Source organism: Maylandia zebra, linkage group LG8, assembly GCF_041146795.1.
Source record: "Maylandia zebra isolate NMK-2024a linkage group LG8, Mzebra_GT3a, whole genome shotgun sequence".
NCBI classification, from domain to species: Eukaryota; Metazoa; Chordata; class Actinopteri; order Cichliformes; family Cichlidae; genus Maylandia; species Maylandia zebra.
In genome coordinates this window covers 21290656-21313077 of record NC_135174.1, presented here as the reverse complement: position 1 = coordinate 21313077, position 22422 = coordinate 21290656, and the positions used below count along the sequence as shown (strand labels likewise).

General features: G+C 39.8%; 1 protein-coding gene across 1 annotated transcript in view; it reads right to left on the bottom strand.

The window, feature by feature from the left end:
* The window catches only part of LOC101485841 (proteasome activator complex subunit 4B), a 47081-nt gene extending 24783 nt beyond the window's left edge, over positions 1–22298 (bottom strand). The window contains exons 1-19 of the mRNA XM_004561160.5: positions 21131–22298; positions 20453–20593; positions 18136–18252; positions 15489–15533; positions 15144–15293; positions 14428–14491; positions 13810–13884; positions 13567–13689; positions 13378–13470; positions 12987–13165; positions 11323–11409; positions 10248–10434; positions 9772–9861; positions 7692–7756; positions 7360–7510; positions 5614–5712; positions 5240–5309; positions 3260–3327; positions 2550–2753 (exon numbers count right to left, since the gene is read on the bottom strand). Of these exons, the coding sequence (XP_004561217.3) occupies positions 2550–2753; positions 3260–3327; positions 5240–5309; positions 5614–5712; positions 7360–7510; positions 7692–7756; positions 9772–9861; positions 10248–10434; positions 11323–11409; positions 12987–13165; positions 13378–13470; positions 13567–13689; positions 13810–13884; positions 14428–14491; positions 15144–15293; positions 15489–15533; positions 18136–18252; positions 20453–20593; positions 21131–21336 (2214 nt within the window). The 5' untranslated portion in view covers positions 21337–22298. The remainder of the gene's footprint in view (positions 1–2549; positions 2754–3259; positions 3328–5239; positions 5310–5613; positions 5713–7359; positions 7511–7691; positions 7757–9771; positions 9862–10247; positions 10435–11322; positions 11410–12986; positions 13166–13377; positions 13471–13566; positions 13690–13809; positions 13885–14427; positions 14492–15143; positions 15294–15488; positions 15534–18135; positions 18253–20452; positions 20594–21130) is intronic.
* Positions 22299–22422: the final 124 nt, after the last annotated feature.

Here is a 22422-nt window from a genome sequence, read left to right as displayed (position 1 = left end):
TGTGTTGCTTTCAGTCTGTACTATGTGTGTAAGCTCCTTATATTTCCAAATCGTATAGTTATATCTTATTTGTAAAAATCAGTCAGATCCAACACTTGTGGCTTATTTGGAAAACCTTGTGTTAACCCTGTATTCACTTTTTAGATTTATAATCACCTTCATGAGATAGCTCAGCCTGATTGCTAGAGGTGAGCAGATTGACCCAAATAGCCATAGTATTGATACCAACGCTGGTATTGGTAGTGGATCGATACCAGCGCTATAGGACTGATGCTTTGTTTCTATCCTCAGTTCAGTATGTAACCCACTGAATACTGTTAAATAAATTATAATTTGGGAAACTGCAAAATAGTTTGAGCCTTTTTAATTTTGAATGTCATTTTGTTATTTTATTTATAGCCCATTGCACATTCAAAGAACAGAAGTTGACCCGAACGCTTGAAAAACTGAAATGTGTGATTTGTTGTATGAACTAATTGTGGAAAGGAAAAATCACAGTCATTTAGCAGTCATTGATAATGTGTTCAGAATTTAGAAATGCATTGTTCAGTTCATAAACTGAATAACAAACACAGATACATTGTATATACAGAGCTAAACTGTGTAACTGAGCCACTTTGCCAACTTTTAAACGATTCTTTATTTATTTAGTGTTCCTCATTGTCCTTTTACTTTATCATAGCTTATGCAGCTTCACAATAAAAGATTACCACTGATAAAATAATTTTATAATCTGCCACAAACTACAAAAAGCAAAACCCAACACAGGGCTGAAAATTTAGTACTACTGCTAACTACTGGCTGCTAAGTCAAAATATCTAAATACCACTGTCATATTTATCTGTATTACCTAGAGTCCAGATTAACACTAAATAAATATTTTTACCTAGCAGATTCATCATAATATTCTTTTGGCTGCTCCCTTTAGGGAGTCTCCACAGCAGATCATCATCCTCCGTCTCACCTTATCCCCAGCATCCTCTTGTGTCACACCAACACTCTGCATGTCCTCTCTCACTGCATGCATGAATCTTCCCTGTGGTCTGCCTCTTTTCTTCCTGCCTGACAGCTCCACATTCAACATAATTTGTCCAATATATCCACAATCCTTCCTCTAAATGTAAACCCACTGTCATCAGTGACAGGCTGAATTAAATTAGTGAGTGTTAGCACTTCATAGTGTGTACTCTGCAGCTTTTTTGGGCTCATGGAATCTGAACTTATTCCACTTTTTCACATTTTTGGACACTGTTATTTTATTATTTTTAGTTTTCTAACAGAACATATTCAAGTTACAGTTCATTTATGGATTTAGGGTTGGTGTTACAGAGGAGGCTGCTAGGGACAGGGGGAGATGGATGCACATGATCCACTGTGGCACTGAGCTTTAATTTGAGGAGTTGAGCAAAAAATTGCATAAAATTGCATTGACCTTTACAAAACCACAGCTTCCTATTTCATGAAGAACTGTTTTTTCTTTGTTTATTCCTTTCTAAAAATATATAGATCTATCCGTGAGAGGTATGTGGCTCATCCACTGTGGATTTTTCAATCACAAAATGTTGGTATTGAGGGATTTGTTTTATAAATAAATAGGTAACGTTTCAATACTGCACAAAAAAACAAATATTAGAAGTTATTGTGGAAAGAAAAATTACGTGATCCCCTTGGATTTCTTGCTTTTGTGACTTCCAGCTTTGGGAAACTATGTTTTTAATTTCCTTGAACAACACAGATGTGGTTATTTTTCATGCCAGAGTACGGGCAGTATTGGCCAGAATATGGCCCAGAAGTGTAGCCATTTAATTTAAATGTGAACTAGGCTTTATAAATGCAAAAGGAAATTGCATTGCAATAATTAAACCTGTAAGATAGCATTATAAATTAAAGGACAATACAGAGCAGCTGTAATGGTTCAGCTTGCGGCCTTTTACATTTCCTAGAAGATTTAATCATTTCCTGTGACTCACTAAATACTTTAATGTCTGTGAAAACAGCCAGTTCGCCTGCGCGGGTGTTAGTGAATATGGCATAAGGTGAAACTAAGCAATTAGAGTCAAGGAACTGCATAGGCAGGTAAAATGGCTCACTCTGCTCACATCATACACGCCTCACGTCACATACTTTCCCAATTTAGTGGTCTATTTATGCTGCAAAATTTCCCATCTATTTCTTTGGCTTTTTAGGTTTTTGGCTGATGTTTCAACCCCTCCATCACTCGTATGTCTACCTGTGAGCAGCTGTCTGACTGAAGAGGGAGCAGCATTAGTCAGTATAATCCAGCGGTGTATTTACTTTAAATTTAATGAAGGCTTTCAGATTGTCATGTTAGAATTGGAAAAGTCCAACTAGTGGCAAAGTTTTCCAGCGACAGATTTAATATTATATTATTTCAACAATAACCATACAACATGTGGAACTAGAGGCAAGGAGCTGACTTTAACTTCAGCATCACTTTATAGGATTAAATAATGGCGGCCGATGTTTTCTTTCCTATCTCTTTGTGCCATATTGTGTGTGTGTGTGCGTGCGTGTGTGTGTGTGTTTACCCAAATAGGGAGGTCAGTATCAAAGCTGCCAGAGGTGCTGCGGTACTCAGTGGGATAGATGAGGGAAAACGATCGGAGTGTGTGCTCCAGAAGACTGCAGGCGAGTGTGTACGCCCGTTTGCAGCGCAGACGCACACACACACACAAGATCCGCTCCAGGTCGCCTTGATATTTTAACATCTGTTTGCCATCCACACGGGTTACCTAATGAGAGAACACACACACACAGGAGTACATGAACACACAGGCAATTCACTGGAGAGTTGTGTCTTAAATATTGAGGTTCTCCAGTAAATCGTAGCGTCTGGCGCGCTCCCACTCACGGTAAGCTCTCAGGAGCAATAAAACAAACCTGAAAGAGTATCAATATTTTCTGGTTACCAATAAAGCTCTTTGCAATTTATGACTGTGCAGGGTGTATGATGCAAAAAAAGTCTTTTGGCTGTATTTCTTTTTTTTTTTTTTTGGTTCTCACAATGTCACAACTATAGCCTTTTAAATTTAAAAACAGATAAACACACCAGCCGGTCTCGTACGTTTTCAGTGTTTTCCACTGAGGCATCCCCGATGTGCAAATCACTCAAGCAGTAGTGAGGAAAATTAACTTCTCTTAAAGCAAACAGCCATTTCTAGATTCACAATAAAGCCTTGTATTGTTATAATCAGTCACACGCATTACGTTTTTAGGAGTGTGTGTGTCCTTCTCTCACCTCAGAGAGCAGCTGGAGATTCCACAGCAGCTCCTTATCCAGCTCATCTTCACTCTGCAGCTCCTCATCTACAGACACACACACATAAACAAGCTGGATTATGTACTTCACTGCTCCCCAGACAGATCAAGCTCCTACTGTCGAATTTTGGGATCAAAATTGACTTGTTTGGCCATGTGAGCTGCATAGCTGGCAGCCTATTAGTTTACCTGTATAAAATGCATCTAAAGCTGTTTTAACTAACTTAACTAATGTTAATTAATAATCACTAGTATAGTTTTTTTTTATTAATCTGCTTGACAAAAATATTATTTTTACCACTTTGAGGATCTTATGGTCCAAAATTTAGAACTCAGCTTAAAGTGCTGCTTACTCTAGCATAGTATGTCAAGTCTTGTTAAAGCGTTGGTCTAATTTTGACGTATTTGACACAAAATGTAAAAAACACAAGCCAGTTTTATGCAAAAGTGGGCACGTGAGTGAAAACAAGTAAATAACACACTTTGTTGTCAATGATAGCCAGTCAAAGCCATCTCTTAAATGTTATGTTACACTTTATTACATTTAATTTAAGTTAATGAATATACTTCTTCAGATTATTGGTGCCCCCTTGGAGGTGATGGTGATAGTCAACTGAGCCACCCTGTCATCAGGGTACAACATGTGAGTCATTAAGGCTCCTTTGTGAGGCACTGCCCCACCATGCCATCATGCAAGTTGTTGAGGTGAGACAAATCAGAATTTGAATGAGGGCTTCATCACCTGGACAAGCTGATAGCTGGTCTCAAACTTCTATTCAATAACAGTCGTTCACAGGGAACATGCTTGCCTACTTCTCCTTATAAAATGGAACTTTGGCATCCTCGAAAGAGTCTCCTTTCTCCTTTAATGTGCACACCTGAGTCTTCTATTGTTGAAGTGGCTCCTATGTTACGCATCTGCAGAGTGGTTGTTTGGCTTCTCCGATGTATGCACTATTTAACAAATTTATTAGACTACTGCCATCACTAAATCTACAATCTCATGTTGTAACACCCCACAGGCATGGAAAATTATGCAAATTGGTCCTTGTAAAGGAGTGTAAAGCGTTATATGCAAACTGAAATGTCTTCAAGTTGCAGGTTAAGGTAACTATGAACGTGGAGACAGGAGCCAGAAGACCAATAAAACTTTCAAGTAAAACAGCTGTTCCGATGTATATCACAAGGAAACTTTCCCTCCAATCTGCACATGTCACACATACTATTAACATTTTCTCATTTTAAGTTCATGAAATGAAAGCTGTCAACTAGCATTTAAAGAAGCGGGCACTTTTAAAGTCAAACTTCTATCTTCATTTATTTCCCAGAGTCCACTAAAGTGATTTTGTATGATTCGCAGTTCAAATTCCCCCCCTTGTCTATCTTATGCTGGGCCTTGGCGCCACCTCTGAGTTCATCCACTGTCTGAAACCAAGCATTTAGAGCAGTCTGAAGTCTGAGCTTTTGACTCACAGGGATTACTTGTACATACACTGACCTCATTATGTGAAATTTTGGCCAACATATTTTTTCCAGGACTGCCCAAGCTTTTGCATACAACTGGGCTGAACACATACATGAGCCAAGTCTCAAAGTTAATTCACGCAGTTTCTAATTTCTTTCTAATTTCCCTTAAATTTGTCCCACTTAGACACCACCAGTTGCTAAAGAATACTACTGTTAGAGAAAAACACTTGCTTTTTACAATTTCACTTTAAATTCTCTTATGACCTCATACGGTGTCTTATAATACCTCCTAATTGCTTTGAGATCATAAATGAACTAACAGTGTTCTACAAATTAAAGAATGAAGATTTTTATTTACTTTGCAAACTGCAGGTTTCATTTATCACTGAATGAATTCTGAATTAACTAGTTTAACGCTTATTGGAACAGCCTTAATGCAAACAGAGTTACATTACTACACACACACACTGAACTGTTGCACAGTTATACTGACTGTCAGTAATGTGGGAGATGATGCTGCAGCAGTGAGGGACAAACAGTCGGAGAGACTCGGAAGGATGACACTGCAAACAGACACACATGTGCACATCCAGAAAGTACACACATAGATATGCACACATACATTTAGATGCCCAAGCACAAACACAAATACATGCATAAGATCACAAACAGTAAACCATCAAAATGAGGCCATAACATAGTAAATATGCATGTAGCTAAATTGAACATGTTAGTGGAGAAAAACTGCATTTTCCAACATCTTAAGCACATGAAATCTTTGTTTGACATTCTTTAATTATCTTGAATGAAAACCTTCACATATTGTATAAAATGGAAATTGAGAACAAGAGCTAAACATATACGTACCTTTGCTGCAGCTCTGCACATGTCAGCCACCATCCTGCCTGACACGCATGTCTCGAAGATGTTTGAGGTGGCAAAGTTAAACACTTTCTGCAATGCAACCTAACGCAGAGGAAGGATTTAAGAAGATCGAGTGATGTACTTTATTAATGCTATTTTCATTTATTTATTTAGGGACAAATATTAGAAATAAATATCATTTCTCAATTAATAACCATCAAATGAGACACTTTATTTGGTAAAGTAGAGACTAAAACAATATAGAAACTCCATTCATCCCCTTTGACCAAGCACTTGGCAACAGTGAGATAAAAAAAACTCCCTTTTAACAGGAAGTGACCTCTGACAGAACCAGGCTCATAGAGCGGCAGCCTTCTGCCAACATTGTTGAGACATCCAATTCTCTGTCTGCACTTACAGTGTAATTAAGGGATGGATCAGGGTCACATGATCAAGCCCTAGCTATTAAGTATAATTATAAAAGTCTGCCTCATCAGTCCAAATAAGGATCTGGTACCATGGGAGAGAGGAGACCTGGAAACTAGGAATCACAAGTAAGCCTGCAGTCTGACAATGAAATGCTCTACTGGGATAACACGGCACTATGAGGTCTTTTAAGTACAGCAGAGCTTGGTCACTCTGTGGGTTTTGTATGTGAGGGGAAGGATATAAACTAAATCCTGGATTTTCAACCTGCTCTCATTCTCAGTGGAGTTGTGGTGGTGTGTCTCAGTTACACACAAGGTGTCCTTGTGGTGACACAAGGTTATGGCATTAGAGAGATGGAGGCTGTTACTCATGTTTTTCAGTGGGTAGGTTTGCTGTAGTGAGGAAGTGTTATCTAAATCTCACCAGTGAGGGAAAGTTAAAAGCAAGTGGAAACAAGTGGAATTAAAGTGACACAAAGGTGCAAACAAGCTGCAGACAATGGTCTCCTGGCTAATAAACCTGTGGCTTATGCCCCACCGCCGTCCCTCTTTTGAGGTCTCTGAGAAAGGACTGTTAACGTCTCTCGGGGGCAATGCATCAAGGCACCGACGCCAAAAGTCACCTTGTGCGTAATGGTGAGACGCAGGTGGCATCTGAAAATGGCATCATTTGACGTCCTGAGATGGGAATGCGTCAGGACTTTACAGGAAATCAGTGAAAAGAAGCTGATATTGAAGAAATAGGATCATCTCTTTCCATTGTCTGTCAGTACTCTCCATGCTGCGTTGTTACATTTTGTATCAGTGGGAGGCTTTTCAAAAAGCTTTTAGAAAAGCCTGATAATAAGGAATTATAATAGTCAAGCCTTGATGTATTAGATACATGGACTAGTTTTCCAGCAGCACTTAGAGACTGTATGCGTCAATCTCTGACAACAATGCACAGATAAGAGAAGGCACTCAAAAGTCCAAGCTTTTGCATAGCAGTAGAGGAGGCCAAGGTAATGTCACCCTGAGTAAATCTGGTTTTAGGGCCAAATACAATAAGTTCTGTTTTCTCTGAATTTCGAAGCAGAAAATTACAAGCCAAGCCACTAAATTTTCACTGGCTGAACTGTGTGATGTGGCTTCATTGCTAAATATAGCTGGATATCATTTGCATAGCTATGGAAATATGTGCCATGTTAAGGTCAGCAGTCTAAATTAGGAGGTGATAAAGAATTGTTTGGGTAAGGTCAGAGTACTGCGAGGACTGAATTAATAAACTTAATTAAAGAGAGAGTGAAAGCTTTGAAAGTGTTGGTGCGTATTAATGCACTACCTTGTATATTTCCAGCGAGCACTGTGTTAAGATTGTGCTCACAGTGGAGGAAAGGCCCAACTCCACCAGGCTTTCCAAATGAGTCTGAGTATCCGTCTCCATCTCATCTCGTGTCTGTTCCAGGGTACTGCTGTCTATCAGAGCAAAGCACCTGCACAAAGACACACACAAATACACAAGCACACACTTAAAACACTCCGCAGTAATGAAAATGTCAACAGCGCCATGGAGAAAAAAAACAAACTGGTGCATTTCAAACAGAGAGACGCATTCGCATTCAGACACTGACAACAAAGCTTTACTAAATGACAGACTTGTTAATGTATCTCTACCTGTCCAGGAACTGCAGAACAAAGTCTTCAAACTCAGCCGAAGCGAAACACAGATCCTTTTCAATCTGTGAGGAAGAAAGGAAGAGATGATTAGTATTTGTAGAATACTACAGTGCGTTATTTTATTTCTTTGTATGTGTGCTTGTCTCGGAAGAAAGCTTTTGAAGTGTAACTCTGACACAGAAAGAGGAGGGTTAACTAAGCAGCTGGCTACCAGGAAAATCCACATCTCAGTTTTTACGCTTTGATTTCTGTAAAGTTTAAAAACATCACGCTATATTGCAATTAGTGACCTTTAAAGGTTCTGGCAGGCAGATTTTGTTGCTGCTGTTGACCTAGCAAGTGATTTCCCCTATTGGCAGTTTTATGCCATGCAACCATTTGTACATTTGGTCTATGAAATATGAAAATTATTTCAGTGCTTTCATCAAACTGTCATTGAGGTAGCAAATAAGTATATTTCAACAAATGTAAATTAAGCATTTAAGGTTACTATTATTCAAATGAGGGATATTACAATGCTAATCATAATAATAGTTATTATTCGCTCAATTGAAATGATGTTATTTGTTATATTAATGTTATATTAATACGATGCTACAGTTTTGTAAAATATCCAGCGCTAGTAACTAATTGACGCCTCAGTATTGTATGTAGGTGGCAATATTGTGTCTTATAACACAGGCTGACACCCACTGTACAATAGATGTAAAAAGGAAAAGGGACTGTAAATAGTGTAAATAAAGTGAGTGTTTCTTTTTCTTCAGTTATTATGAGTAGCACAAGAAGAGTATACGTCACTTTTATAGTATCAGTGTCACCTTCTGGCATTAAGCAGCTATTAATTATGACTTTATTAATAAACATTTATTTCATAATTGCCGCGCAATGATGGTGAAGCATCCAAACGTATGCTCTGGCTAATACGCAATTTAAACAATGGGCTGACTGCTTAGTGCACTGCAGTAAACCGGTCTAATAATGGTGCAAACTCACAGCTCACCAGTTAATTTGCTCCTTAATGCAGTTATCTAGTTATTAGCCAATCACATGGCTACAACTCAGTATATTTAGGCTTGTAGATATGACCAACATGACCGGCGGAAGTTCAAGCTGAGCATCAGAATGGGGAAGAAAGGTGACATGGCTGTTGGTGCAAGACAGACTGCTCTGAGTATTTTGAGAAATTGCTGCTCTACTGGGATTTTCCCAAGCAAGGGTTTAGAGAAAATGGTCCAAAAAAGATAAAATATCCAGTGATCATCAGTTCTCTGGGTGAAAATACCTTATTGATACCAGAGGTCCGAGGAAAATAGCCACACTATTTTGAGCAGACAGGAAGGGAAAAGTAACTTTAAAGACTGTTCTTACAGCCAAGATATTCAAAAAAGCATCTCTGAATGCATGTCGAACTGGGAAGTAAATGAGTTGCAGCAGCAGAAGACCAGAAGAGTAGGTCCTACTCAGGTCAGCTGTGAACTTTCAAGCGAGGATACAACCAGGAATAGGGTCACTAAAATTGGACTGATGAGTCTCAATTTCCAGTTAGTAGTGAGGTGTACCTAAAGATGAGTTTGGGGAGTATCTCTTGACTTATTCAGTATTTCTAATTTTATGCTAAGTAGTGTAATGGAATGTTTAATATCACGGCATGGACATAATACTCAAACCCATGGTTTAGGTATTTGCAAAATAACAGTAGACTATTTTTGCTTTTGGACAAAATCAAGCTACAATGTTGCAACAGAAAAAAACAACAGAAACATACCGACAAACATATGTCATATGGATCCTCCAAATATTGTAATTCGGTGTAGAAAGGGAAAGTTTTTTCTTCTTCTTTTACTTCTTCTCTTACCAAATAATTGTTGTCTCATTTTGTTAAAATCCCAAAGGTTTAACTTCTAATTGTAGGCGGTTTAAGTGCTGTAGTGGATGCCAATTTATCCCAGAGTTTTAAGAGTAAATGCCAAAAGCACAAGATAGCCCCGAGTTACAAAAACTTTTGGCTCATCAATATGTGATTTTAGACTCTCCATTATGTTTAGTTAATCTTTGTTAATATGTATCATGTGCATACCTCTGTGAGATCATTGCGCTGGGAGGGAGCAGACGAACAATCCACTAAAGGCACCAGAGTGGTGAAGGTGGTGATGAACTGGAACGTTATCTGGACAGAGAGACGCAGCAGGTGCAACTTATCAATTTACATCATCTGACATGATCACGCTGCATGTTAAATACCTCACCAGATGTCGCTGCAATAACTTTTTCAAACGCACTAATTTATTCTGGTGTGATGGATTAATATAGTCTGAAGAAAATGAGCACACTAGAAGAGGGAACCAATCCATTTTACAATTCAAGCAGAAACTGAAGACTGAACCGCATTAATTGCAAAGTTCTTCAAACCGAGCTATTCATTCCACTTTCAGGAATTATTAATTGGAAAGACCTGAATATGTAACAAAAAATGGGAATTTAATCAGTGAGAGCTGCATTGTCTACTTGTCTAACAATTCTTCTTTATTCCTCATCAACGCATCAATTACTCACCATACACTTGCTAAAGTCATTGGGGTCCACCCCTGGCAGAGAGCCCATAAGCAGTGGGAGCACGTGCACACGGCCTTCTGGGTAATGGTTGTTAGGGGAAACAAGACTGCGAGCCATCCCAATCATGCAGCTGAGGGTGGCAGTGAGGGTGTGCGGCTCAGTCAGGGTCTCCATTGCTGCATAGGTTCTGTTGTACGTGAGACACAAGGATGATAAATAAGACAAAAACAGTTTGGATAAAAGGGACAGTGCATGCTGATTTTCTAAATAAAAGTGTACATTAATTATTATTAATTTTGATTTTTGTGTAAAGCGACAGTGCATGTTAATGGACATCAGTAGAAAAAATATGAAATATGAGATAGATATATCTCCACCCTTCCATTGAGACCATTAATCAATGGATCAGCTCCGCTGCTGGATTTTTTCCCATTATTTCACACCACACTAGGATATGCCGTATTCATCTACCAGCACTTTGCAAATACATTTTTGGTGCAAAATTATTTCTGTTATTACTTTTTATCATGTTTTGAAGAATCAAACAAAGAAATTTTAAAAAATTTTAAAAAACAAAATATTCCACTGAAAAATGGTTAAAATAGGTAAAAGAACTGGACTGAAAAAGGGGTGAAAAAGCAAGTTTGAAAGACCTTCAGAAGGCCTAAAGAATGACTGCTCAACACCACTGCGCACATCAATTTGGAAATCCCAGAAAAAGATACTTCTATCTAAATATTGAATAATGATCCAGATTTAAGATTTTGTACATTATCAAGGCAAACACTTTGAAACTGTCCATCCAAAGGCATACATCAAGCAAGCAGTACTTGTAACTAATTCTGCTTAATTTCCCAAATCAAAACAAATATAACTGCAAACAGTTTCCTATGTAAATAACTGTTTTTCCAACATTATGCTTTCTTTTTATATTCACTAAAACTTAGACAGCACTTCAAAGTAAGGCAAAGAATGATAAAAAGCAGCAAAAAAAATCATTAATATTAATGATGTTACACCAGCATGTTTTTGACAGTACATCAAAAGGCTTGATGGCTGATATCCATATACTTACTTCTCAAGAACAGGTGGTATGACAAGCTCTGGTGTGAGGAGAGCCAGGTTCTGAAGAGCGTACGCTGCATCTGTACTGTCAGTTTTACTGCAAATCACCAGGAGAGGGCAGATGAACAGTCGTGCACATGCAATGCAGCGACAACAACAACGACACACGTAGACACTAATCACAGATGACCTGTCTTTGTCCAGATTAGGCAGAGGCCGAGGAGGCGAAGCGACTGAACTCATTAGCGAGACACAGCAGTTAGATAACTGGCAGGCAATTATTCAGATGGTGTGTTTGTTGGCTGTTTACATAGTTACAACCCAGGGAACATTGATATGATGACTTGAGACACCAAAGCAAACACAATATGACTCATGTATATGTAACACCTTTTGTCTTAAGCCAGTTTTAACCTTGCTGTTTGGAGGTTTTAGGGATCCAAAGGCTGACCTGCCGATCTTCATATTAGCTGGACACTTTTGGTAGCTGTGATACTCGAAACAGCAGCAGTGTTATCATCGAGATAAAAAGGATAGTTGGAAGATGGAACCAAATCTATTTGTGAACCTGAATTTTGGCTCAAAAAATAAAAGAAAGTCGGGAGAAATTCTCGTCATTAAACTCCGGTGAGCAAGACCATTAATTGGCTCAAACTATGCAACAGACTGCTCACACCAACACCCACAATGACACCTATGGTAACTATTTCTGCACGAGTGGATATCATTTCTATCGGACTTCCCACACAGGGTCGCTTGCATAGTCTTTGTTTTAAATGTCATGTTACAAACTATTTTTACAGAGTGGCTCTACCTAACATCTAATATAATCACTATTTATTCTTTGTGGGGGGGGGGCTTTTCATTAATGCTCATTTGTTTGTTTCCGCTGTTTTGACTTTTTTTGCTCATAATTTCCTGCTGTACTATTTGTTTGGTGCTTTTTTCGTACGCTTGGCTTTAAAAGCCGCTCGTGTTGTTTTGCTGTGTTTCATGTTCATAGCAATTAGCACAGCTTGATTATTTTCTCGCTTGCTTAATGGTGGGCAGTTAATATTTTGTTAGTGTAGTGATCCAGCTGTTAAGAGAAAAATGTCCAGATTTATGGAGAAGTCACTATATAAGCTTATCAAGTCAAGTCAAAATTAGGAACAGCATGTGAGTGTGTGTATGAGTATGCCTGTATTTACATCTGTACTGTAGCCCTATGCATGCACATATGTATGTATCACAAGTGAACTGTGTAGAAAAGCAGTTTAAAGTGGACCCATTACACTTTTCCTTTTTTTTGTCATTTCTACATCATTACAGATGTTCCTATTTAACATAGTCAAAGTTTCAAAAACTGAGGTAAGCACATGTAGTCCCTGGGAGCCAGTGGCTTGGACTTCATCCTACTCTAAACATCCACTTTGATACAGCTTTTTTCAGTTCTTGTCTCTCTTTGAAGCCCCACCTACTTGCTGTTCTTTTGGTTGTAAGGGGCAGCCAATCAGAAGAAGGCATTTAAGCCAAAACAGCTTGTTTCAGACAGTAGATGAACTGAGGGGTAGAACCAAGCTCCAGTATAAGAAAATAGGGGTCATTTTGAATAGTTGATAAAACAACGCTAGTGATAATAATAGCTCCTATTTAAAGCCTTCATTTGGGCTAACAGCCATCAGAGTGCAGTACCTGAACATAGCCAGAAGGGAGGCTCCAGTGAGGCTGCGGGTGAACTCCTGCAGATCCGCATCTGTTAACTGTTGATGCTCAGGGACCAGTGTGATCCAGCAAGGGGAAGCGTGACGTTCCCGGTGCACACGGCGCACAACGCTCGCTGGAAGACGCTGAAGCAGCCTCATCAGTCGAGACTGCAGACACACATTAGACATAAGAATTATCACCCAGAGCCACATTCACAGTCTGCTGTGAGCAGATCTGAGATTTCCTTCTGTTATTAATCTGCTGCGTAAAGAGAGCCAGCCAAGTCCCGAATGACAGGCGATAAATCAAATGAGGAACCGAAGATGGAGTTTCACATAGTGTGTGCATGTTTGCATGCGAGTGAGAGTAAGAGGCTTACCTGCCAGCGACCGTGATTGGATGGATGGTAGAAGGACGCGATGCTGTTGAAGAGGCAGGTCAGCTCTTTCTGTGCAGGGTTTCCTGGTCCACCCTGCAGGGGTATATAAAAGAGCAAAGTAATCAGTTGCAATGAAATGTAAATGTTTTTTCTTACACATTTCGCCAGAAAAATCTAAAGACTGCGTACCAGAAGTGCTGTCACCCACAACACTATGTATCCAATGTCATAGGAGTTGGTAAGATACCGAGGTGACACCATCTGACTGACCCCAACTGGAAGGTTCAGACTTCGTAGGATCCTGGTGAAGATCTATCCAGACATGCACATATACAAACAATAGTTCCACTGCTCTCACACAGCCCATGAGTTCCCAGTAAACCACATTTACGGGAACACTTGTATACAAACATAATTCTGCTAATGACTCACTGTGGGAATATAAGGGGTCCAGTCCACGTAGCCTATGTTATCATTGGCAAGGCGAGCAAACAGGTTCACTAAGTGCTGTAAGAGAACATTAGGCAAACATTCACTGTGAGGACAAAGGATGTTTCCACAAGTGAAGTGTGTCATCCAAAAAAAATGGGAAAAAAGGAGACGAGATGCTGAAGAAGAGAGGAGGAAATGTGCAAAGCCAGGCCACTGTGGCCCATGAGGCTGAATGGAAACCAAAGTGGAAAATCTTATCTGCGCTGAGTGGAAACTGACAATCCTTTAACAACATTTCAATCATTGCCATCGGGAAATGTAGAAATCTGTGTCATTTGGAATTACTCTGCACTTTTAGAAAAATGGAAAGCTGCATGATCCATCACACAATAAATTAAAACTTTTTAAAAAATCTGCTGCTTGGTGTGACAGATTTAAGAAGAATTTTGAGAGGTGGAATTTTCATTAATTTTGACTTCACTGTGGCTTAAAGAATTCCACTTTCAAGCCAGTGAACAGTTTTTAAAACTAAGTGTCAAATGATTTCAGAAAGAGCAAAAAGTGCCTGAAGTATTGAACGCACGTGTGTGTGTGTGTGTGTGTGTGTTTGTGTCTTACCCCTTCCCAGCTTGGCTGATTTTGCAATGACATCCAAAGATGCATTAATTCATCAAACCACAACCTGAAAACACACACACATGCAGAAAACAGACCATTACATTCACACCCAATGACACACACACCTGAGGCTTTATCCCCCTCATCAATCTCAAGTTCCCCAAAATATGATCTCATTCCCTCCCCTGTATATTCTGGATGAGAAAGGAAAAAAAAAAAAACTGAAGTGGAAAAATAGAGTATTAAAGATGATGTATTGTGGAAACTGTGCAGAAAGTACTTATGAATCCAAGAATAAATCCAGACAAATAGTTTGCAAAGGAGTGAATGAACTAAAGAATGCACTGAAGGCTTTGAAGAGGCTTGGTAGCTGGAACATGGCCATGAAGAGTGCAGAGAAAGAGGGGCAAAGATTTTCCAAAAAAAGCAAAATATTAGCAAAACAAAGAGAGCAAGGAAGCACTGCTGATGCAAGAGGAACGCTATTCATTAAAGCTCCCAGGAGCAAAGGTGTAAATGCTTACAGAGCCTGAAAATGTGGCTATGCATTTTGAACATTACAAGAAAAAGCCAAATCCCTTAAATGCTGAGATTTACTAACAAGTTAAACATATTGTACCTCTTTGTGTACCCTTTGTGTCAGCTCTGGCTCTGACAAGCTGTACTTGGAGGATAACACTGTTTCAAACCAGAGCCATTCAAGTTGGCCCACTTACTGGAAGCCCTGGCTGTGTTCCTCCGGGGGCATGATGGTAGGCAGGAACAGCTCCATGTTGCTGATGGCCTTCTGCATAACCACATCAAACACACACAGCAGGGGGCGCCACTCATCCAGCATCTCTTTGGTGGATGATGCAGGGAAATACCTAAGAAAAATCATTAAAAGATACGCAGAAACACACATATAACAAAGATAGACGTGAGCACCAATAGATGCAGACAAGCAAAGATGGCTAAAGGTGCAAATAGACACAATGATCTACAGTACATAGCTCAACTGAAGATCAAAGCAGCACATTATCTGCTGCCCAAATTATATGATCACAGAGGATGAGACTTACAGTCTGCAGCTTTTGATCAAAGCTTTCAAAATGTGGTCCACGGAGCTGCAAATAAGCACAGAGAGGAGGTGTGAGTGTGTGCGTGTGTCTCAGCTATGCTGTGAGATTCACATGTCGTCATCAGGAATAAACAAACCTTCAACATTCAGACCACAACTCAGATTTGTACCAGCTGTGACTGCAAGGCTGGTATTGTTTTCTCTTTATGAGTTTGTGTGTGACTGTGTGTGTCTGGCAACAGATTATGTCACACACACAACAGCATCGCAACCAAGCAATACACGGTAACAAAACATAACAGGTATGTACATAACATCCGAACAAAGCCTCGCTTTGGTGATGGGTGTGGTCATAGTGCGGTCTGATTACAAGTCAGTACTTTTTCAAAGCATTAAAACAGAACCCAAATCTAAATATAAAATATTTAAAACAGTAAAGCAGGAAGACCTTTGATGGTGATTACACAGATTCACACAGCTGTAAGTTTCCAGTGCGGCCACTGGGTGAATTATAAGGAGTGATACTGCTTTTTAATGGAATGCAATATCCACTCCTGAGACACTTAATTCTTTGTGGTAAAGATTTAACAAGGTGCTGGAAACATTCTTCAGAGATTTTGGTCCATATTAACATGATAGAATCACACAGCCGCTGCGGATTTGTCGACTGCACATCCGTGATGTGAATCTCTTGCTCCACATCCCAAAGGTGCTCTATTGGATTGAGTTCAGGGACTGTGGAGGGCATTTGAGTACAATGATCTCACTGTCACGTTCAAGAAGCCAGTTTAAGAGGATTTGAGCTTTGTGGTATGGCATGTTGTCCTGCTGGAAGCAGCCAAGATGGGCTACACTATGGTCACAAAGGGAAGAACATGGTCAGCAACAATACTCAAACAGGCTGTGGTGTCTCATCGATCCCCAGTTGGTACTAAGGGGCCCAAAGTGTGCCAAGAAAACATCCTCCACAGCATTATATCACCATTCTGCCCTCTATATGACACAGGGCAGAATGGATCCATGCATTCATGCTTTTATGCCACCTGAATGTTGCATCAGAAACTGCTACTCGTCAGATTAGGCAACGTTTTCCCAATCTTCTCTTGTCCAATTTTGGTGAGCCTGTGCAAATGTAGCCTCAGTTTTCCTGTTCTGAGCTGAGAGGAGTGGCATTGGGTGTGGTCTTCTGTTGCTATAGCTTCGGTTTGATGCAGTGTGCCTTCTGAGATTCTCTTGTGCATACAGTACTTTCTTTGCGATGAGTAAATTTGAGTTGCTTTTGGAGCCATTCTCCTCTGCCCTCTGGTACCAATAATGCATTTTCAACCAGAGAATTGCCATTCACTGTCTTTTTTCTCTTTTTCAGACCGTTCTCTGGAAACCTCAGAGATGATTTTGTGGGAGAATCCCAGTAGATCAGCAGTTTCTGAAATACTTAGACCAGGCCATCTGGCAACACCAACCATGCCAGTTTCTAAGTCACTTTTATCACCTTTCTTCCCCATTCTGATGCTTGGTTTGAACCTCAGCAGACTGTATTGGTCATATCTACATGCCTAAATAGATCGAGCTGCTGCCATTGGATTACCTGATTAGATAATTGGTGTTAAAGAGCAGTTGAAGATGTGTATCTATCAAAGTGGCCGGTTAGTAACTGGTGCAAATGGAGTGAAAAGCCGTGGCTACAGTCTATGTTCTTTAGGAAAAGTTTCTTCATGTCAACTACACAAGGATGTTACTGGTCCAGCACAATACCTCAGTAAAACAACTGTGATGCTGGTAGGTACTGTAGTTATGATCAGTGTAGTCTATTAATGTAGAATATATACCTGTAGGCCAGAAACCACAAAGAGTCTAATCTGGCCCACTGGATGACTTTGCAGAGTGTAAAAAGTACAGAGATGGAAGACATCATTTTAGAATTGTCACTGTATGGATGTTTATCTTGAGAATAGTTCTCTGGAGTGTTAATGTCAAAGCTGGAGGGTCGAAGTCTGTTGACTTTTATAGGCTTACTACCAAAAAAATAAATAATTACACATTGCCTACAACACTACACTGGTTAAATCAAGTGGTTTAACTTACAGTAGTCTTTGTTTGTAACTACAACAAACTGTTCAGTGTGTACTTGCAGTTCTTTAGAAAGGGAAAAAATATTTTTTAATAGGTGATTATGAAAAGGTTTTAGGAGCCTGGCCAATGTGGGATAATCTTGGGCTGGAAGAAGCCAGTTGCCTAAAATGAGTTTGATACCTTCGGTTCAGAGAGCCCAGCAAGCTGTTTCTCATTGTTTCTACTCCCTCACCCTTTTTCCCAGTCATGGATTAGGCCTAGTCCTAGACTAAAGGAGAAATACAATGAAGATCTCATTTGAAAAAAAGGATTTATTCTAGGATTAGGCATAATCCATGTCTCAGAAACTGAGCCTTTGAGTTTGCCGGTTTGCTGGTTTTGTGTTTACTGTTGTAAGTAGCTTCATATTTAACACACAGACATGAAAGTAGCATCAATCTTCTCATGTCATTTTTGGCAGGAAAGAAAGCAGGTTTCCTACTGTGTACGCATTCTTCTTTAATTCAAAACACATATCTTGATACTGCACTTTACCATATGTCACAACAGCTACAATTAAATATAAAGCTTCATACTTAGGGAACCAGATGAGCCCAAGGTGCTCGGTTTTAGAGTAGAAAACCCTCTCGTAGAGATCATAGAGCGGCCGCCACGGCAGCTGGAGGTCATCCCGTGATAGAAGTTCTTTCTTCCTGTTTGAAAAAGAAGTCCGTTATCAGCTGTCTGGCCTATTTATAATGCTTTTACAAGGGTCCTGGTAGGTTATTAGATATTTAAGCCTCTAATAATAATGTCATATTGAAGTGAAAGACCACAGGGCGTCTGAAAGAGTCTGTAATCGTGGAGAAAATGAGTCACTGCCTCACAGGCTGCACTCAGCATGATGACTGCCATCTTATTGGCATGTATGCAAACACAACGCTGTGATTCTTTGTATTCAATAATGCATAAGTGGACTGACAGCAGCAGGCATTAGTAATTTGCAGACGTAGATTCACTTGGTATAAAATAGTCATGATCCAACATTCATAACACTCCACTGTGAAAAAAAAAAATTAGACATGTTTAAGATCTAGCAGTGGGCATAATTGGGTTTCTGCAGGCTAACCATGCATTGACTTTACTTTTTGTTGTTTTCTTTTAAACACCTTGTTAAGCTTTTAGATTGCACAGTAATGGTGTGCCCCTTACGAGAACTCTAAGCTTAAAAAGGAGCAGTTTTTTTAATCCTCCTGAGAACTTCCACTTTGCTCTCTTTGTGCTTTTGTATTACTTTGCTCTTTGTAAAATCACAGTTTTTAAGGGATTGAACCTCAGAAATAGGTTGAGAGTCTGTGCAGTTGAGAATATGCATGATTTCCACAACCTCTAAATCCTCCCCACTTATTCATCTAACAACGATGGAACAAACTCTCAGTTGGGAGATGTGAAAAATGAAGGAAAGAAGAGACAATCGGGAAAATGACGGCGAAATCCAAAAGATGAGAAAAAAAAGCAGCCTTTTGAGACCTGATGCTCATCTCTCAGCTTTGAAACCTGGCACTTCATATACGCTTAGCCCAGATCTTTCTCTTTTCATCTAATGGAAAACACTCAGACAAATGACGTCTACATTAAGAGGTTGTTTTGTGATGGATGTGAAAATCCTGAAAACAACTGGTGACAAATGGGAAGTGATTAATGTGACCGTCTTGGAGAAAACCCTACTGTCGCTGGAGAAGTGACAAATTTGATCTGAGAGACAAAAGCATCGCTTAAAGAGTAATAAATGTTAAGCCAGCATGCTTTATTGTCCCTTGTACTTACTTTCAGAGTGTCTTTGAGTGCATTTGTGCGTGTAAGGAAATTTAAACTTCCGCTCTATGGTTGTAAGATATTAACACAATATACCAACCAAGTATCAATATTTTACGCTACTTTAAACTTCCACTTGACATTTCAGAGGATGATCTGGCATATATTGGCATCTGGGAAACACATAAGAGCATAGGAGATATTTTGCAGAGATCCTTTGTTTTGTTTCATACCATTTGTTGACAAAGGGCAGATTTAACTTATATATTTTCAGTTTCAATGTGTGATTTTATACCCAATGGGTGAAATTTTTGAGCTTATTTATTATTATTTATTTTTTTAAATAAATGATTTGTGATTCGGGTTCAGGCTCAGACACAGATGCAGCATTTTTGAAAATGATTTGGTTTGATTCCCCCCGGGTCTGCAAATGATTTGACTCATCAAATGACTGTGTTACAAATAGCATACAAGTAAGTGCAAAATTTCACTTTAACATGTCACGCCACTTATGGTGCATTGATGTTTACCAATCGTATGGCTTTCTGTTCTCATTTTACTAAAAGGAAGGAAAAGAGAGGATCATGCAGAGGAGTTAAGCTTTCTCCTCAGCGTGATGGTGGCTTTCATCGCCATAAAAATGCTGTACAATACTTATATATGTATTTCTGGTTTATTTATTATTTTATTTATCACTTATTTTACTGTGCAGCATTGCGTCTATTCTTCTTTCCATCTAGGCCCTGAAATTCGTCTTCCCATGCATTGCATCATGGATAATTCAGGCTTTAGGTTTTTCCAAGAAAGTGTTAAATATAAATGAATTAAATAATAAATAACTAATTTTTAAGTTTTGAAAAATGATCTTTTTTCTGAGATGCAATTTGTAATTGCCATCACACATGAGTTCCCTCCTAATACGTGTTCATGAAGGCAAAAGGTCTGTCGACAGTTAAATTTATCATAACTCGTTTAATTTCGAACCAATATCCAGCTCGTTCTGTTTGGTATTTTTTCTGAGAGGATTTTATGATTTACCATGACCCCCTCACCCCAACATCCCTGTTTAAATTCGTGTACATTTGCATTCACACCCACTTGAGAAGCTGAATGAGCAGCCTGGCATAGCTCTGCATCATGTGTGGCTCCAGGTTTGGGAGCGTGACCAACTCATACAGCAGCTTGATGAAGAGGATGTGGTCATCTTTACTGAACCTGCGGCCGTACAGCTTCAGAAACCTAAGGGTGAGAGAGGACACTGAGCGAACAGGTGATCACTTCCTACTTCCTACACTTAACCTATATTCTGAAACAGTGAATAGGCTTACACAGCTACAGTGTACGACTGTCTCAACACTAAACCTAATCTATTGAACTTGAGTTTATGCCAAGTCACACAGTGAATTAAGGTTCGGCCTTTAATTAAAGTTATAAGGCAGAACACTATGCCCTGATGTCCTCTTAAGGCAGACAGGTCAATAACACCAAGTAGCTGCTTCTTTAAATGCTTTTGTGCACTAATATTCCTGGAACTCCAGACTTAAGAATACAGCAAAGGACACTTTTAAAGTTTTTCCACCTATAACCACAGACAGATTGCAGTCTATTTCAAATGTAGCAATCAAATGTACTATCTGATGAACTTTGCTTAACTCTGTCACAATTTTATTTTAAGATGCAGGCAATTGTTAAGCCCACTGTTATGAATCTTTGGCTATGGGTTAAGTTACCTTTGGGTAGTCTTAAATCATACGCCAACCTTGCTTCAGTACTTACGAGAAAAGTTTCCTGGACCAGAAAGCGACCCCGGGCCACAGCTCTCTGAGGAGGACAGCTCTGCACAGGTTCGCTTTGATCTCCGCCAACAGTTCCGTGGCCTCCCGGTCCAACCGGTCAGAGTAAGGCAGCAAGCCATTATACACAATCTCCTTCTGAGGAATAAACTCAGCCATATCCCTGCCCACAGTCATTTCCGCTGTCATACAAGTCACTTTTCTGTTGAAACTGTGTGTAAAATGGTTAAGAAAACCTTTTTGTTGTGCCTCCTGGGAAGTGCGCAGCCGAAGTTAGTGGGCATAATCCGCTGTGTCCAGAAGCCGGGCGGAAGGCAGGCGATCACAGAGGAAAGTATGTCACGCTAATTGAGCCGGGCTAAGCCCTGAGCGCAGAGGGGGCCGGTTTCGCTCAGGCTTGCAGTGCCGGGCGCTTTGTCAACTCTCACTTCACACCTCATGGTTGCCCGGTCGCCTTGGGCACATGGGTGGGGGAGCAGTAGGGTACGTGCGCTGAGCGTGACGCACGGCAGGGGTTTGAGAGAAATGAGGTGCTACCGGTTGATAGAAATTGCGCATTACTCTGAGGTCAAGCTTTGATTTCAGCACCACCGAGTCTAATAACAGAGGCCTTTGATATATGAAGACCTTCATGCACTGTGTAAATGACTCGGATTCATTCAGAAAATCGTCACTCTGGACTACAGATCCCAGAAGCGTGCGCGTTGCAGGCTAATCTGCAGAATATCTGATAAATGGATTAATGCTGTCCTGTTTTACTGACCTGTAGAGCTACTGACCTCGCAGTGATTGTTACTGAGATAAACAAAGGGTTGCACTCTGTCAGATGAATCAGCACCTATCTATCTGCATGCTACACACTTATTTAACTAAGCAGAAATAAGCTTAGATCATATATAAATAAAGGACAGTCTTTTACAAGTCTCATCATATCATTCATGCCTACCTTTTCTGTCTTATGACACCTTTATCCCCAACCTTTTCCATTCTTGCTTCACTGTGCACTCGTCCATGTAAATCCTTTTCCTTTAAGCCCATGTAATTCTCTGACCACTATGCTTAGAGTGGGGCGGCAATTGCAGGTCATTGTCTGGCTTGCCTGGCACTGAAGTTTCTGCTCACAGCAAGGACTTAGACTATAATGCAGAAGCCCTTTCAGTTCTCTGGTCTAGTTACTGTTGGAGAAATGGGGCAATTGCTGCAACACCACCTCGCTTTTGTTAAGCTGCCTGATTGCATAAAGTGCCCTGTTTCTCATCCTGCCTCAATCTTATT